This window comes from Haliotis asinina, chromosome 6, assembly GCF_037392515.1.
Source record: "Haliotis asinina isolate JCU_RB_2024 chromosome 6, JCU_Hal_asi_v2, whole genome shotgun sequence".
NCBI lineage: Eukaryota > Metazoa > Mollusca > Gastropoda > Lepetellida > Haliotidae > Haliotis > Haliotis asinina.
Window position 1 is genome coordinate 27,306,402 of NC_090285.1, and position 18,586 is coordinate 27,324,987.

Sequence of the window (18,586 nt, forward strand, 5' to 3'; positions counted from 1 at the left end):
CTTTTGTAACTGAAAGTTGACAAGGTCCTGGTACCACCAAATTTATGACAAGCAATAATCAGCATCACTGGCCATTCAAATGACTTTAGTTATCAGTCCAACATTTTCAGTCTGGGTTCAATGAGAACGGTGAATGACTAAGTAACTCAAACACTAGGTACAAGTGCAGAAAACATTAAGAAGACACATAGCCCGGAAACCTTAGTACTCAACAGAATCTGAAATCAGATGCTTTATGAACAGGAAAAGTTGTTTCAGAAATTATCCTTGTCAGATTTTAGATTCTGTTGGGTAGAGAGGTTTCAGGATCATGTGTTATATTTCTGTTTTGTGTACGTATACTTATTTAGAGTTATTTCATCATTCATCATTCTCATTTGAACCAAAACAGATGGCAGCATTAAGTAAATTAAATAATACTGACAGCATATTATCAAAACATCTTTATTAAAAACATCAGATACAATTGTATATATTCTTTGTCACTGTAAAAATTTCTACTCCTGAAGTACAATAAAGTGATAAAAATAGCCAAGTGAGATGGACAAGCTCTCCATAGTTCACTGCTGGTAAATATGTTTCTAGAGTATGTACCAATCACAATCAACAGAACTTGCATAAAACATATCATCAAACACTGAACCTTTAACATACATACAGATTTTCAAGCAAATAGATCATAAAGAGTAATCAAACTGCTTAATTATTTTCACAGCTAGAAATTTTTTTCACTTTTTACCAATTTTCATCACAAAGTAAACAAAACTGATCCATGGTGATATTAGTTTGCTAACAAACTTTTATAGTATTTACACCTATATATATATACACATATTGTAGCTACATCAGTGGAATGATCACAGACGACTGGAGCACATTCTCCATCTGAAATTGTATGTGTGAAATCAGTCCATATAGTTATACCATCACGAATTATATCTCACATTAAAATCTCTTAATGTGCGCTTACGATCATGTAAATCATTCAAAATCTAAAAAAACAACAAAATTAATAATACCTCATAATGATTTTGTTATTTCATAAAATAAAGTAAAGTACTTGCAAGCTCAGCACCATGAATTACAAGACCATGTAATTAGATGACACTCTATAGTACTGTCAGAAATGGAACAAAACTGTATTTTCACATTTATCTCTACAATTTCTGCAGTTTATATGTGAAAGTGTGAAATATCTGTTAAAATAAGTTCGGCCTAACTACAGTTCCAGTGCTATGAATATAGGAAACTTCAAAACAGGACTTTACGGAGGCGATATTGGTGCAGAAACGCGCAAATCAGATTTTTTCGAAGTCTAAAGCAACTTATTTGGAACAGACCATAAATTTATACAAATTGGACTACAATGATATTCTAAGGATATATACAAAGGATACTATTTAATTGCCTATTTTGAAAATATCCTTAGCTTCATCAGAATGGATAGCTGACATGAAAAATAATAATTTTCATCCTGAAACTATTAAGGATGTAGCTACCATAGAGTCTCACTATCACAATAACAAGAAATGGTTAGGAGGGGTCGTCTCAAGAGCAAATCCAGGACAGGTGAAGCACCAATGATAGGAGTCAGGCTGGGGGATGGAGAGATTAGCTAAGACATGATAATTCACAGAAGGGAAGTACACAGCATACCTTCACATATATAACAATATCCTGTCCTGTTGATCTTCGGGTGATCATGCCTCCATATGTTTTGAGACACTTAAAACTGCTTTTCTATGGGTATCAAGTATCATACTCCTTTATATATCTTAAAATATTCTTCACGAAAGAAAATGGCCATTGCATGTCATTCATAACAGTATGATAAACATCTGGACTTAAGTACGCTGTATGTACCACATGGCAACATTACAAATACAACATGACACTTACTGAATCCTGAGATTATACCATAGGATAGCTAGCTTGTGTAGCTACGCCGCACTGGTTGTCTTGGTTGCGGCTCATCTTTACATATCCATCCAAACCCCAGGTAGTGCCCCAGCTGAAAAAAAGACCATCAGATAAAGAGACAATGTCCTGCAAATGTTTAACACATAAAAACTTTCAGCAGGAAACAAGAAAACATTCTTATCACTGTCCTCAAAAACAAGGCACATTTGAATTATTTTTGTTCAGACAGTGGTGAATATAAAAGGATTGTCTAGAGAAATAAATTTATGGCATCAATTTTGATATCTAACCCTTGACAAGTACTAAATACATAAGCCTTTATATATCTAAATTTCTAAAGAAAATTTGTCCGTTCTGGAGCCAGTATGCACTAAGTAAAATGATAGTAGAATCCCCACTGAAGACCTTCTGCACAACATTTAAGACCATGTTGCAAGGGATGCAACTCTGGGTCAAAATTAATTTAGGGCACCAAATGTTAGAAAGTCTCCATCTACTAGTTTTTAGTTGAATTCCTCTAACTTCTGTAGTATTTAAGAATCCATATTGCAGTAAGTGTAACAACTGAGACTGCATAATAACACAACCAATCTTAGAAACAAGTCTTGAACCATATGGATGGAAACCTGTCCTCATTTCATCTAGTATGCAGAGTTGAAAAGCAAGGAGTAGGGTCATTAACCATGTAAACGGAAGATGAAAAGTCCCTTCCACAAGTTTCACATTGGCAAAATAGGTACAAGAAACAAACTTTTCCTGAAGTTCTTTGTTACTGCCAGGTGATGATTGCTTGTTGTGCCACTTTGCCAACATGTGAAACTTGTTTTAAAATACCACTGATATAGATACGCCGTAACTCATAATGTTTGATTTGACCAGATTTGATACTTCCTGGTGGCAAGTCAACATGTTAAAGCATTTCTGAGTTATGCTCCAGAAACAAAATTGTTACGGGTGGACATACAATGATCTGCGGTGTTTAGATTGATAATTTCCTGGTGCTTACAAGTAAATTTAAATAAATATACATTGTCAATTGGTGATACAATATTTTATTCTGACCAAAAAATTCCATGACACCAAAGTAAAACCATTCCAAGTAAATGATGATCATTGTCTTTGCTCCCATGCTAACTATGCCCTCATGTCTTCATGCCTCTGTAGTGTTGACCACCAAATGATACTAATACTGCCAGGATTTACCTGTTCTTTACCAGCCAGTAGTCCTGTCCATCATCAGTACCATAGCCAACAACCAACACTCCATGATCCAACTCTGTACTGCTGCATTCGGGCTCGTCGTAGACACCTGTGCAGCAATACCACAGGGTTCGTAAACACTGGACATTCTGCATTGTCAGTGATTTCAACTTGTTTAATTATTACAACATATAGATAAATTATTGATTAATTTCTCCTGTGAGTAAGAGGACTTATCTCTTTTGAAATGGTTCAAAAAGTAAAAGAGGCATACACAGACATATATTACCTCCACTGTAGAGCTGGAATGACCGATGACTGGCATCAATGGCAATTGACACTGGTCCTACTTCTGCAACAGAATTCTTCAGGTCTGTCTCATCACCACTCTTCACATCAACACAACCACTGGCAGAAGCAGCAACCTCAGATTTCACAAAGTGGCATCGCTCTTGCTAAGGGGAACATAGATGGAGCATAAAGACATTTAAACATTTAACCACATCCAGTACACAACCTCTCAACTCTTTGGTAAGTTGTTTTGAAGAGAAACAAATCCAAATCTGTACCAGACAAATCAATGTTCAAACTTGTAAGCAAATATTTACTGCAGTGTTTGAATTGCATGTAATAGAGTGACAATGACACTATTTGAATCTCAATGGAATAGAGAAACAAGAGTCATCTGAAGATGACACATCCCCCCTACCCCTCCATATCTGAAAGAAGAAATCATCTGACAGTTATTCATAGTCCAACCTGATTTTTTTTCTTTTTAGAAAAAGTCCAAATCACTTCCATGGAAATAATGAAAATCATATATAACAAAAATCTGCAAATAGCAAAGGCAGCACCTCAGGTTCTGCTTGATATATCTATCAAGTTTTGGTGAAAGATAGTTCAGTTCTTGGACAGACAGATAAGGCGCTGATTATATTCCTTGCAAAGTAATACATTCCTGTCCCTCCATTAATCATAATACATAAGTAGATAAGAGTATTCAATGTTCAAAATCAGCAATAAATATACCTTGGCATCATAAGGGTACTCTTCTTCTGTTTCAATACCTCCAACGGTGATGATATATTCAAAGGCCTGGTCCATGAGACCCCCATTGCAACCCTCATTACCAAACTTGCCAGAACAGTCCACCAACTGCTGCTCACTCAATGATACTAATCTTCCAGACTTGCGGAAATGCTGACCTTCCAGGGAACCCGTCTGTTTAAAAGATCAAGTGAGGAATACCTCTAAGAAAGAAGAATACACACCATTGCAAAACAGACAATAGTTCTGACCGTTTATTTTAAGAATACAACCTCTAAAAAGTTCCTGCTTTTCACTGAAATCATCTCAGCCAACATATGTAAGAGAGAGAAACATTCTATCTTCTGCACTAATGCACCTGCAAATGTACAAAGCACCAAATCATCACTTAATTCAAATCCTTGTCAAATAGATGCAGATATACTTTGAATGTGGAAGGCACTTATTACTGGTGTAATATAGATTGTACTCTTTGATAACATTTTCCCACTCTCATTCATATTTTCTCTAGTGATCACAAATTGTGTCACAAGTTTTTCATACCGTGCTGAAGGACCAGCAAGATCCACACTGCCCCTGGTTCTTGACAGGAGTCACATACCCCTTCTTCCTCCAGTCCACTTCATCGGGTGCAACAAGGTACTCAGAGGTCAAATGCTTTGAACACTGTACCTCACGAGAACGATTGTATTCTCTCCAAAGCCCATTATACATACGAAATTCTTCATTTTTCTGAAAAAAAAAAAAGAGGAATGATGTGAAACTAAAAATATACAAACAGTACTACCAAGTTTACAGATGTTTGACACTGAGCAATATTCCAGCTATATGGCAGAGGTCAGTAAATAATCAAGTCTGGACCAGACAATTCAGTGATCAATAGCATGAACATCAATCTGCGCAACTGGGAACCAATGACGTGTCAACCAAGTCAGCGAGCCTGACCACCCGATCCTGTTAGTCGCTTCTTACGACAAGCACAGTAGCCTTTTATGGCAAGCATGGGTTGCTAAAGGTCTTTCCTACCACAGGACCTTAACAGGTTGTTAAAGTAAAAGGTACATGAGTACAAAGCTTTATCTTGGCTTGCTCCAAGCCCATTATTTGATCCCTGCTTTGCAGCAAATGTAACCACAAGAGCCACCAGAACATGACAAACCCCAACCCCACATATCTGAAAGAACAAATCATCTGACAGATACTTAAAGTCCAAAAATTCTGTGGAAATCATGAAAAACAATAATGACAAAAATCTGTAGACTGCGAAAGGCACCATTTTAGGTTCTGTTTAATATATCTACCAAGTTTTGTTGAAAGATACTGAACGGTTTTTGAGTTATACCATGGAAACAAAATGATTACGGACAGACAAGGTGTGAACTATATTCCCCGTCATTTTATGTCATGGAGGGAAAATGAGTCATCAGAAGAAAAATTCCAATGGATCTCATGAATTTGTAAGTACAAATCATCTGAAAGTTACTTCAAGTAAAACATGAGAGAATTTTCCAATTGATATGCCACACCATTGCTGCATTGTCTGATCAGATCATGAGGCAAGTCCCTTGTACAAGGTCTTGCCAATGAATGATGGAAAGCATCACTGTTCTTGTTTATTAAGTTTTAACGATATCATTTGTTTATCAGTCAGGCACCAATGACGTTATTCCCAAGGGACATAAGCCATGGTGTGTTTAAAATTGACATAGAAGCTAGTATGTATAGTTTAGAAGATCTGCTCCGGACAAGATGATGTCTTCATTATCAGTCTTACTCACAGCCTAAGCCATGTTTCTATGGAATGGAAAAAATAAATTTCATATCTTGTCTAAACCCCAAAAGGTACATCTAGGGATCATGCTTGACACATGTACCATATTTGCTGAAGCTAGCACGTATAGTATAGTATATCTGCTATGGACTAGATGACATCCTCATAGTCACAGCCTAAGTCATGTTTCCATGGAAACCACAAAAATAAAATTTTATGTCTGGGTCTAACCCTCAAAAGGCTCATCTAAGGATCATGCTTGACATATATGTAACAAGTCTGGTGAACCGAGCATCCGAGCATGTATAGTTTAGGAGATCAGCTTTGGACAAGATGAGAGAGTTGAGTTTTACACCGCATCAGCAATATTTCAGCTACATGGTGGCGGTCTGTAAATAATTGAGTCTGGACTGGACAAGGTGACATCCTCATAGTTACAGCGTTAGTCAGGTTTCCATAGAAACAAAAAAAATAAATCAAAATTCACATCTGGGTCTAACCCCCAAAAGACATCTAGAGATTTAGCTTGACATTTGTACAAAGTTTGTTTGAGCTATTAATTATTATTTAGGAGATATGCTTCAGAGAAGTATGACTGGCAGATGGACAGACAGAACTCGTTTCTCGTTGCAGGGTATAATTAGTTACTTCTGATATCTGTACTGTTTTGGCCACTTGACAAACACATCTTATGATGAAAAAGGACAGACAGAAAGATTAATTTTTCTGCAAACTTGCCCTTTAAGTTAAAAGTAAACTTTCCTGAAAATCTGACTGTTCGCGTTGACGCAGGTTTCTGCGTTTTTCACGCAAAAGATTACTAAAATAATGCAAAAAATATTAAAATAACGCAAAAAATAGTGTGTGTGTGTGTGTGTGTTTGTGTGTTTTTTTTTGTTTTGGACACGTACAGTCTGATCTATGTAATTTTTAAAAATTCCTTAAAACAGTAACATATTAAAACAAGAGTCATCAGATGATGACATATCCCCCTGGTCCTCACATGTTTGAAAGGACAAATCATCTCACAGTTACTCATTGTTTTTTAAACTAAGATGGAACTGTTTACATGGAATTCATGAAATTTATAAATGCCATATATCTGTAATCAGCAAAGTCACAATTTCAAGATCTGTCTCATATCTGCCAAGATCTGTTGAAAGATATGAAATGGTTTTCGAGTTGTGCTCTGAGAACAAAGCCCATCAATCCATTTTGAAACTAAGTCCGAAATGTTTCCATGGAAACCAAGAAAATAATAAATCACAAAAACCTTTAAAAACCAAAAGGCACCACTTTGGGGTCTGCCACACATATCTACCAAGTTTTACTCACAGATATTAAGAAGTTTTTGCGTTCTGCTCTAGAAATGACACACACCTCTCACTTTTCAGACTAGGTCCAAAACATTTCCATGGAAACTGAGAAAATAATAAATCACAAGATCCTGTGCATAGCAAAAGGCACCACTTTGGGGTCTGCAACACATATCTGCCAAGTTTTACCAACAGATATTAAGAAGTTTTGAGTTCTGCTCCGGAAACGAAACACCTCTCACTTTTGAGAGTAAGTCCGAAACGTTTCCATGGAAACTGAGAAAATAATAAATTACAAAAACCTGTAAATACCAAAAGGCACCACTATAGGTTAAGACTCATATATCTACCAAGTATTGCAGAAAAATATTGAATGGTTTTTTAGCTCTGCTCCGGAAACGAAGCCCATCCTTCCATTTTGAGACTAAGTCCAAAACGTTTCCATGGAAAACGAGAAAATAATAAATCACAAAAATCTGTACATAGCAAAAGGCACCTTTTTGGGGTCTGCCACACATATCTACCAAGTTTTACTGACAGACAAGTTTGGTCTAAAAATATTGAACATGTTCTGAGTTATGTTCCAGAAACAAAATGACTACGGACGGATGGACTGATGGACAGACAGACGAGGCGTTGACTATATCCCCCTGCATTACATGCCAGGGGTATAACAACAGTCATCAGAAGATGATGTATCCCCCCGGGCCCAACATATTTGAAGGGACAAATCATCTGAAGGTTACTTGATATTTTTTTAGACTCGTTTATTTTATTGTTTCCATGGAAGTCAGGAAAAATATAAATGCCATATATCTGTAACAGCAAAAGGCACTACTTCAAGATCTGTCTCATATAATCTGCCAAGATCTGTTGAAAGATATCAAATGGTTTCGAGTTGTGCTCGGGAAACGAAGCCAATCCCTCCCTTTTGAGACTAAGTCTGAATTGTGTCCATGGAAACCTGGAAAAATAGAAATGCCAAAACTTTGTAAATAGCAAAAGGCACCAGTTTGTGGTCTGCCTCACATATCTGCCAAGTTCTGGTGAAAGTTTTCGAGTTGTGTTCCAGAAACGAAGCCCAAAATGTGGAATCTGCTATATCATAGCTACACCTGCAGCGCCTCTTTTGAAATGTACAACGGAAATAGCTCAGATACATTTGAAGTAAAACAAGGTGTAGGGCAAGGTAGAGTCCTGTCGGCATGGTTCTTCCTTGTCTTTTTTAATGATTTATTAACTGAATTAAGACTCAGTAACAATGGTATACGTGTATATGGCATTGACGTACCATCAATCTTGTTGGCCAATGATATGACACTGTTAAGTACCACCCCGTAAGGGCTGCAGGATTCACTACACATTGTCTCTGAATATGCTTTCCGATGGCGCCTAACATACAATGTATCTAAAAGCACTGTTGTAGTTTTTCGGAAAGGAAAACAATCTTGTCCTGAGCTTTCATTCTTGTTTTGTGACATCGCAATTAATATAAGTTCATCAGTAAAATATGGCGGTATTCTACCCTCATCAGATCTGTCTTGTAAAGACAGAGTTCTCGCTAACTGTCAAAAGGCCAGGCAAACTATAAATTCTTTACACTCATTGGGTCTTAACATTACTGATTTACATCCAATTACATCTGTTAATATATGGAAAAGAATGATTTTACCTATAAGTTTCTATGGCTGTGAAACCATGCCTCCGCTACATGGCAAAAACATTGATTTGTTGGAAAATACCAAACAATATTTTGCTAAATGTATTCAAGGGTTCAACAGACTTATGTCAACAGATTCTGTGTCTGCCAACCTAGGTCTCTGGACAATGGCTGGATACATTGGTAAGTGTAGATTGTTATTCCCAGGAAGATTATGCAACAACAATTGTCATTCATCAACGAAAACGCTGTTCTGTGCATTCTTATCACTCACTGTTCACTTACAGATTAACTCACACAGTGTTTGCAACACTTTGTTATGTACTGTACGAAAGTATAATGTACTGAAATATGTAGTGACTTATGTGAAAACTGGTATTTTTTCGCCAAAGACAGCTCGGAGAAGAATAGTTGTAAGTTCTATCTGCTCTTATGAAGAAGCTCAATGGAAATTGAGACTCTCCATAAGAGAAGATATGTCCAGATATGCTATAATACACCAAACACTGAGTCTACACTTTACACTCTAATGCATTTCTACCCAGACAATAAAGCCTGTATACAACTTACTGTACTAGTCGGCTCTAAAGCCAAATTCTCAAAGGAATGTATGCTTTGTAATAACTACTCCATGACCACGATGCCCACCTTATTTTACATTGTGAATCTGTAATGGGCCAAAGAAATCATTTTTATGACACTACTTGACATATTGGATATAGAGGAATGTATATGTATTAATTGAAATGGTGGATGATGAAGAGGCCCTTGTACTCTTTTGTGGTGCCAAACTTCAGATTCCTGGACTTGACGAAGCAGCATGGCAAACCATCACATTACACTTTTCAAACTATATCTATTCCTTAAAAGACTTTTTTTTATCCATCTGTTGTAAATATCCATGCTTTGTCAATATCATATGTATCTTTGTAACTGATTGATATCATAAATGCTTAATCTTCAAATGTATTTTGGAGGAAACAAAGACATTCATTCATTCATTCATTCATCCATCCCTCCATTTAGAGATTAATTCAGAATCCTTTCTGTGGAAACTGGTAAAATAAATCACAAAAACGTGTAAATAGCAAAAGGCACCACTTTGGGGTCTGCCACACATATCTACCTAGTTGTACTGACAGACATTAAGAAGTTTTTGAGTTCTGCTCTGGAAACGAAGCCCATCCCTCCAGTTTGACACTAAGTCTGACATGTTTCCATGGAAACATGAAAAAAATAAATCACAAAAAGCTGTAAATAGCAAAAGGAACCACTCAAGGTTCTGATTGATATATCCACCAAGTTTTGATGAAAAATATTGAACGTTTTTTTAGTTCTGCTCCGGAAATGAAGCCCACCCCACCAAAATGTTCCATGGAAAAACGAAAAATAGAATCATCAGAAGATCACATCCCCCCCTCCCCCTCCCCCCAAAAATTTGAAAGGACACATCATGTGTAGGTCACTTAGACTACGGACGGGCAGACAGACGAGACGAGACATCCACCATTTCATCACTATACCTTTTCTAAAAAAAAAACAAACAACAAATCATACAAAAGAGTAACATGCATACTGGTACTATAAAACAAGTACCTGTAATGACAGGGGTGGGGTAAAATAATCTAGTACAAACCATATCAGCAAACTGGTTTATTCCCAAGTAGTAGGATTTTTGGCCAAGTTTGAACTTTCTGTTGTGCTGCTCAATGTACTGTAGATTCTGCTTGAACAATTCAAAGCGTGCCTCCTCTTCGTCTTTCTCATAGAGTCTCCCTGCAAGTACGAAAAAAAACACCAGCACATAAATGTGTGAAAACAATAACGTTTCAATAATAAGCATTAATCTTCACATAAAAAATGTGCAACTGGAGATAATTTTCTTATCTCCAGGAGAAATGTTTAACTCCATTACTATTATCATTAGTAACTTTACATTACACATAAGAGCATACTAGACTATCCTACACATGAACCCACCATGTTGTTTCTTGAAGGAGACCCATTCTTTTGCATATGGAGCAAACGAGGTTCTAGCTTTTGTAACAGTCATCGCTGGCTCCATCTCAAACCATTCCACATACTGAGGCATGGCAGCCACTGCTGCCACAAAGGCACACATCACCGTCACTGTGTACTGCATCCTTCTAGTTAGTACTGCACTAATCTGAAACCAGAAGATATTGCAGATTCTGTGAAGAATCAGTTGAGGTCAATGGTGTGCTACAAACTACTGCTAGACACATATTAGATGATCCTGCGCACTAAACGCATTTGTGACAAGAGAGGCCGTACAACGAATTGGGTGAGTACACATGGCTGCTACAGGTAGCTTGATGATTATGCACATGCAATACATGCTAACCGTGACATGAAATCAACACCGCATATTCCTTCGAATGATAAGACTGCAATTTCAGGCATAAGATACTGATATTCCACGCTAACCTTTAGTTAAGACGAAGACAAATAGATCATTGGGGCATTGACAAGCATTTTAGATATTCAACAATTTTGATAAAAAAAAACCAGGAAAATATCCTTTGCTTCGTGAAATGGATCGGTGGTCCTCAACATATTTGCTCAGTATATTGTGTCGATTCAATTCGTTAGGATTGTACCTGTTCCCAAATCGAGTGTGATATAACAATTCATGCGTGAAACGCACAAGGAAAATGAACTTCTCAATATTCATCAGACAACCTGTCTCCCTCTTGTTTCAAGTGGTTCATTCTGTGGGGCATTCCCAAGTATGCAAATTGGGATCACTTGTCAGGTCGTGGATCATCTTATATGTGTTTACCAGTACACTGGGAATGGTCTGAATGGTTCTAGAGCATTCAGAAAATTCCTGCAGTCTCACCCTGTGTGAAGGTCACTTTGCATCCTGGATCATCAGTCAAGGCCTATTTTCATGATTTTAGAAGCCTGACCGCTGTTGTCTTAGAAGAGTATTATCACTGTGATTAATACTGTAGACACTGCATTTACACTGCCACAGAATGTGTACTTCCATTATAATTCCTATGCATTGATTTCTATTATTTGTACATTTTGTAAAATTTTAGAATACAAATGTTGTAATGAAATTTCATTGTTGTTTGTTGCAGGTTAACATCATGCTTATTGTTTCAACTTGGAAATTGACATAATTTTGTCTTATTGCTTTTTGACAAATAAAAATATGCTGCTGGCTGAGTAAGCCAGTTCATACAACAGTTTAGGGATTTCAGCAAAATGTAAAATAAATGCCGAAGTGAGTGAGTATGTTTAGTTTCATGGGTGGATCCAGCCTTTTGAAATAGGGGGGTTGCACTTTTGTCATTTTTATCTTCAGTGGGGTGTGTGTCTGTCATGGGCAGATCCAGCCTTTCGAAAAAGGGGGGTTGCTGAAAATATTCTCTGAAATAGTGAAATTCCTATTCCCCCAGCTGCAAGGGACTACACTGTACATAATTCTCTTGTCCCATAATAGCTGCAGGCCATCATGATATAGGTCACATATAGTCAATATCATGTGACCACTCACAAAGGAGGTCACCCCAACCTTTCACGTGACAGCAGACTTAATATAGAAACCGGAAATGTATGCTCTCACACCAGTTCAAAGGTTACAAATGATAAGGAACAAGTAACTGAAAGAAACCCATCGACAGGGAAGTATTTCATAACATCAACTACTAAAACACCTCAAATCCTCATGACTGTCTGATACCATGCACATGAGAAAGAGCATTTGTTCAATATGACATGTCTACTACAAATGCTTGCTTTGATGGCATGTACATTCATAAACTACATACAGCATGAATCCAATCTACTTTTAATAATATAAACTAGGACAGGTTTTGAATATGCAGTCAGAATCATTTTTTCAAACACTCCTTGACAAATCCTTGATAAAAATAACAAAATAGTTCACTTTGATGATGATACAGAGAAAATGGTAAGAGTTCTGCCCATACCCAAATCAAGAGCCAAAACTACAAACTGACATACATACCTGACCCTAAATGTACATTCAATAAACTAGAACAGGTATAAAAAAAGCAATGAACTCATTTCAGTGTTGGAATATTACACCAGGGAGGTGGAAATATTCTATGTTAAAAGAGGGGAGGGGGGTCCAGGTGGAACTCTTTCCAAGAAAGCCAATAAAAAGAAAACAAAACTATGGGCCTAAAACTATCTACTTAATAATGAACTTTGTCAACTCAGAACAAGAATAGATTCATAATGTTTTAGACATACTGCAAGCTGACTACCCACAGGACACAAGAAACTGCTACTACTATACCTGAATAACACTGTATGTCTGCTCCTTCTGACTGATTCCCAACACTGACTACAGACTACACAATACTTTACTTTATATGCCGAATAAGTCACAATGGTCAAGTCATGGGGGAACCACATGACGCCTCACCCACGTATCACATGACTACGGAGAGGAATAGCTATTGAAATGGTGTTGGCTGGTTGTTTCAGGAAATGAATTAGTAACCGGGTAATAATCGAATAGGTTATCGCATTCTTTTAACTGCAAAACAAAACTTACATGAAAGTAACATTACACGTCCTGAAAATATCAAATGTCACAGGGCGTATCTGTATGGAGCTACATCTAATGTCATGCCATGTCAAATTAAAACCTGTATAAAAGTATATAGGTCCTGTAAATTTACAGGAAAGGAAAGAAAAGAAAATAGCACGCTAAAGACGCACATTTTACCATCTTTCCTGATGTCACAAACGAATGTGAAACACATTTTGTATATTTATCTGATTCGTATTTGCAGAGACCATATAATCTATTATATGGTCTCTGGTATTTGCTATTCGCCGCTTAAGGTGGCGTAACCAACCGCAAAATTGTTTCAGCTTTCATTTGTGTGTTGGGTCGTCTAGTGATGTTTCGAGACTTAGACACCACTGATACCTAGTCAGGAACTTATTACATGGAACTGATAGATGGTGTCACCCGAGAAGGCGCGACGCAACTCTTCCAACAAAACATAACAAAGCCAAATGTTCAGCTATTGTCCGTATATGAAGCCGCAATAAAACAAAGCATGTGTATTATATAGAAACCAGTAGCTCGTTATTCACACTGAATGTAAGCCTCCACACTTAGTACTTGTTATAACGTGCATGATAATTGTGGAGGCTCACATTTCTACGTACCTCCACTTTCGTCCTCACCACAGCTAGCTACGTAGAATCTTATCATGTGATGTTGTAAGTCACGTGGGGTAACGTCATTACCAAGAACAGCAACTCTCTACAGCAAATCTGTCCACAGAAGACGGGATTCGCTATCCAATGTCCATGACCAACTCAGGGGCTTGTGTTGCTGAAATAGTACGTCCTGGGTCCTACATGTGTACACTGATATACATATACATATAAAGAAGGAAACGTGTATATGGATATCAGTGTACGCATGTAGGACCCAGGCAGCCATTCCCAGCCAATTTACAGTGGAAACTTGCGGGAAAGAATGTTTCCTGCTCACTAATCCTGTTTACTAAATTACATTACTTTTCATGAAGTACACTCCGTTAAGAATCTGTTACTGAATATTCAGTGCTCAGCCACAAACAATACACACCTCTGCAACAGCTCTTTATACTGCTGTACCCTGAAGCTCCGGGACAATCGCTCTCTATATATTGTCTCCCCGCCTCAAGTTACAAAGGAATGTTAACTGCCGACATCCAAGTCAGTTGAAGCAGGGAGCCTATATAGATGTTGTAGAGTATCCCTGGTTGAAGCAGGGAGACTAAAATGTAGATTATCCCTAGTTGAAGTCACAATGACCTGCTGCCTTTCACATTGGTGGGTGGTGTTCAGGGGGTTCGAAACATATTTAACAAAATTCAGCTTACTTTTATTCAACAGTGATTTATACAGAAACGATTAATATAGAGGCAGGGATAATCTACAAGATATATATAGTCTCCCTGGTAGAGGCAACGAGAAGTAATTTACGTCACAATTTAAAATTGTTGCGTTACAGGGCCATGCATGGAAATCAAAGAATGATTTTCACGAAACAAGTCTGAAATATGAATGTATTTAACTTGATCGATCAATGTATTACCGTAATGTCACAAAAATGTAGCATTATACCAGGGATAATCTACAACAGGGATAGGTCACTCGCTTGCTTTCTTTACCATTTGTACTATTTAACAGAACTTCAGCTAGTTTATTGTATCAGTCGGAATTTTACAATGAATGAATGAATTATAGAAAGAATTAAGAGAAAGAATTATGTGAATAAAAGAAAGATATAAAGAAAAAGAATAAAAGAAAGAAGTACATATGTGAATGAATGAAAGAATAAATGATACATCGCGGCCTTCCCTCCCAAAACATGTTAAAGAACGCAAAAGTATCGCGAGAACACGTGTCAACATCAGCTGTCTTTTTAAAAACTCTACTTCGAGACATTTTTGTTTACATTAATAATTAATCCAGATATTTTATTGCATGTGGGGAAAGGAATGGACATTAGCAAAATGTTAACTGACACTGTCACACTGCCCTCAAAAATAAAGTGCAAAACTGTCACAAAGTGTTCTAAAACACCTTTCCAGTTCTGTCAAATAATAAGATCAACAAGAAAGAAAGAAGTTATGGAACCATAACGCTCAAGCATCACAAGCATCAGTGGCGGATCAGAACAGATCGGCGATAGGTCATATTTTTCACACACCTCAAATACAACTAACATTCTTACTTAGATTATGAAACCATCACTATTACTTGCAAACACATTTCACCCGATAGTATATTCCCCTCATAAGAATTAAAGGTGTGTGTGAAAGATGTTTTTGAAGAAATAACTAGAAACTCTCAAACAACGGCGTGTTTCAATGGCGGATCAGAACTTAACAGATCGGCGAAATGGCATATTTTTCACATACCTCAATTACACCCTAACAATTTTTAAGTCATTAAGCTATCACTATTACTTGCAAATACCTTTCAGCTAAAGGTATGTTTTCCTTCTAAAATTTAAAAAAATGTGTGACAGAAGTTTTCATCTGCACAATTTAGTCCTAATACGGACACTAATACCAATTATTTGACTTAAACTGAAGTGACAAATTAGTGTCCGTATTATGACAGTAGAATTGTAGTAAAGTTTCAAGTCGGTATGTTATTGCTCACTGGCTTCCATTCTCGATTCGCCGCGAATTGTGCAGATAAAAACTTCTTTCACACATTCGTTTAAGTTTAGATGGTTATTGCATGTGGGGAATGGCATGGGCATCAACAAAATGTTAACTGACACTGTCACACACCCCTCAAACACAGAAAGTTTAAAACTATTGTCATTGACTAAATCATTTCAATAAGTTTCTTTATAACTTCATTTATTCAAACAATCTATTTGTTCATTATAAGGCCCAAGTGCACCGTCAGACTGACCATGTGTGTCGACTTTATGATGTAAGGCTGGTTATCACACGTGGTGTTTGCCAGGGAGCGTGACCGTTCACGCTAGCTTGACCAGATTGACTTGCGTAATAGTCTTAGGCTTCCAGTTGGAATGTAGTTAGCCACATACGTGAAATACATAATGTCTTGTATTTGGTCAGGTAGAGCAATTTCAACCCTGATTTTACTTTAGAAGTGTTACTCTAGAAGAATAGATACGTATACGGTGTAGTTCCTAGCGAGAAAATAAGTAGTAAAAGCAAGCTATGACAATACCCCTCTGCGCTGGAAAAATGCAATTGGCAATCATAAACGTTAACAAAGGTTATCATAATAAGAAGGTGTACAAAGGAAACAGTCGTAAGATACATTGAACAACATTGGATAATACCAAGGATACTGGTCAGGAAGCATTATTTTCCTAAAGCAAAAATAATGGACAAAGGCAAGGTCAATAGTCATAATATACATGGTGTGAAATATAAAACTTGATATAGTTCTTGCATTGACAATGGACATCAAAAGGAGCAGTATCATTTCTAGTAATACATTGGTGTACCGGAAACATTCCTGAGTGGAACATATATGGTTTCTTAACTTTAAGGAACTATGGCACCGGAAGATTTGGAGTTTTGGTCACATCTTGGTCTAGGACTTTAAAATAGCCACCATGAATTAACAGTATATAACCATTGAACGGCTGGGTTAACATCTTATGAAATTTCTTGGTGGTAAAAATATTTAAACAAAGTTCATAAGGTAGGTGGAGGAAGGTGTCAGTGAAGCGATTTCTGATACAGAATTTTGGCCATTCTAGAGAAAGACTTGGAAAGAAGTAATCAATGACCCTAAGATTATGAATATAAGAAAGGGCATTGATGGTCCAGGAAGAAGGGCATAGGGAAAGAGTAATAATAGGAATGGTAACAGTCAGTACCGATGGTGATTTCCATGACTAGACAGTTTCGAATAGACTTTCGTTGTTTACATATGAGGATGATAATGACAAGACAGAGAACTGATGTGAAACATGATATTCCGTTAAATCGGGTAGAACCATAGTGTCTAGTTTTGACGTTGTAGTTACGAGTTGTTTGTAATCAAAATAAGGAGGTTGTAAGAAATGGATTGGTTTGGCGTTAGTAACAAAAGCTAGAGTAGTAGATATAGAACGTAATGTTATGAACAGCCAAATAACGAGAATGACAGATAGAGATGACATGACAGTGCTGCCGACGGCAATCGGAACATTCATGTCGGGCCAAGAACTAGGGATGCTGATCTCCCCATCGAGTAAAGGTTCTGCGAGGGTTTGAAAGACAGTTTCATCTTTCTTGGCCCTGTCAGCCATTCTTTTGAGACTCAGGTGATTCTGATTGTCTTGTGTCAAGATGTAAGAGTTATGAGAGTTCAGACGAAAATGTAGGAATATTAGTGATGGAGATGGCCCGTTTAAAGGTTGTGTCGCCAGCATTGGTGGAAAGGGAATTTTCATCAAAGAAATGTTGAAGAAGAGAGTAGGAGGGTGAAGTTTTGTTACGTAGTGGAAGTCATAGAGCTGTTTGACTTGTGCTCTGTTGTTTTGGAAAAGAGCGAGTTCAAAGTATGGGACAATGAATTGGACGTCTGAATGGGCAATGAAGAATGTTACATCCTTTACAGGTAGAAATCTGAGTGTCTGAAAGACATAATATTGGCTATCGTCACTGACAGAATGAAGGAACAGAAAATAATTGGCTCGAATGGAATGATATCTCGTTGACCGGAACAGGAAGAGAGATAATTCTATAAAGATGCAACGGTTTGCCAAAGAAAGAAAGCGGAGATTTGATAGAGACATACATACGGTCCTCTACACGTGTATATATAAACTGACCTTGAGAGAAGTAGAAGGAGGAGGACGTTTAGCTGGAAGAAGGTTCGAGAGATGACGAATAGTTTGGTGGAGAGTTTCTTCAGAAATTAGGAGAGGGGACAATCGATTGTTAACCAAACTGAGAACACCTAATTTTAGTTCTTCTAGTTGATGGTCAATAGCAGATGCCTTCTCTATTTGGTCCATAAGAAGTGCTGACAATGCAACAAAAGATGACTTTAAGGAATGGATATCTTTGTTAAGAGTAATTGTTGCAAAATGGATAGCATTATGGTTTGTTTTGATTGCTTTCATGGCATTATGGAAGCGAGAGTCAGGTAAAGACATATAAGAAGGCAGATGTTTGG

At 37.3% G+C, this 18,586-nt stretch overlaps 1 protein-coding gene across 4 annotated transcripts; it reads right to left on the bottom strand.

The window, feature by feature from the left end:
* Positions 1 to 430: 430 nt before the first annotated feature.
* On the bottom strand, positions 431 to 14,608 carry LOC137287026 (procathepsin L-like). 4 transcript variants are annotated; one of them, XM_067819125.1, is made up of 10 exons: positions 14,526 to 14,608; positions 14,099 to 14,267; positions 10,895 to 11,081; positions 10,551 to 10,690; positions 4,711 to 4,899; positions 4,150 to 4,341; positions 3,410 to 3,575; positions 3,124 to 3,229; positions 1,900 to 2,011; positions 431 to 885 (listed from the first exon to the last, which is right to left on the bottom strand). In XM_067819125.1, exons 3-9 carry the CDS (start codon positions 11,055 to 11,057, stop codon positions 1,912 to 1,914), a joined length of 1,056 nt encoding a protein of 351 aa, XP_067675226.1. In that variant the 5' UTR covers positions 11,058 to 11,081; positions 14,099 to 14,267; positions 14,526 to 14,608; the 3' UTR covers positions 431 to 885; positions 1,900 to 1,911. The 4 variants fall into 4 exon arrangements, with proteins under 4 accessions (XP_067675226.1, XP_067675225.1, XP_067675228.1 ...); XM_067819124.1 differs by lacking the exon at positions 14,526 to 14,608 and having other exon boundaries at positions 14,099 to 14,459; XM_067819127.1 differs by lacking the exon at positions 14,526 to 14,608 and having other exon boundaries at positions 10,551 to 10,686; positions 10,891 to 11,081; positions 14,099 to 14,174.
* Between the last annotated feature and the right edge of the window lie 3,978 nt (positions 14,609 to 18,586).

Excerpts from the sequence above, each read along its gene's own strand:
- LOC137287026 (XM_067819125.1), bottom strand. The coding sequence starts at position 11,057 with ATGCAGTACACAGTGACGGTGATGTGTGCCTTTGTGGCAGCAGTGGCT. Across the intron at positions 10,691-10,894 it reads CTCCTTCAAGAAACAACATG|GGAGACTCTATGAGAAAGAC; the intron begins GTGGGTTCATGT and ends TCGTACTTGCAG. Across the intron at positions 4,900-10,550 it reads TAAACCAGTTTGCTGATATG|AAAAATGAAGAATTTCGTAT; the intron begins GTTTGTACTAGA and ends TTTTTTTTTCAG.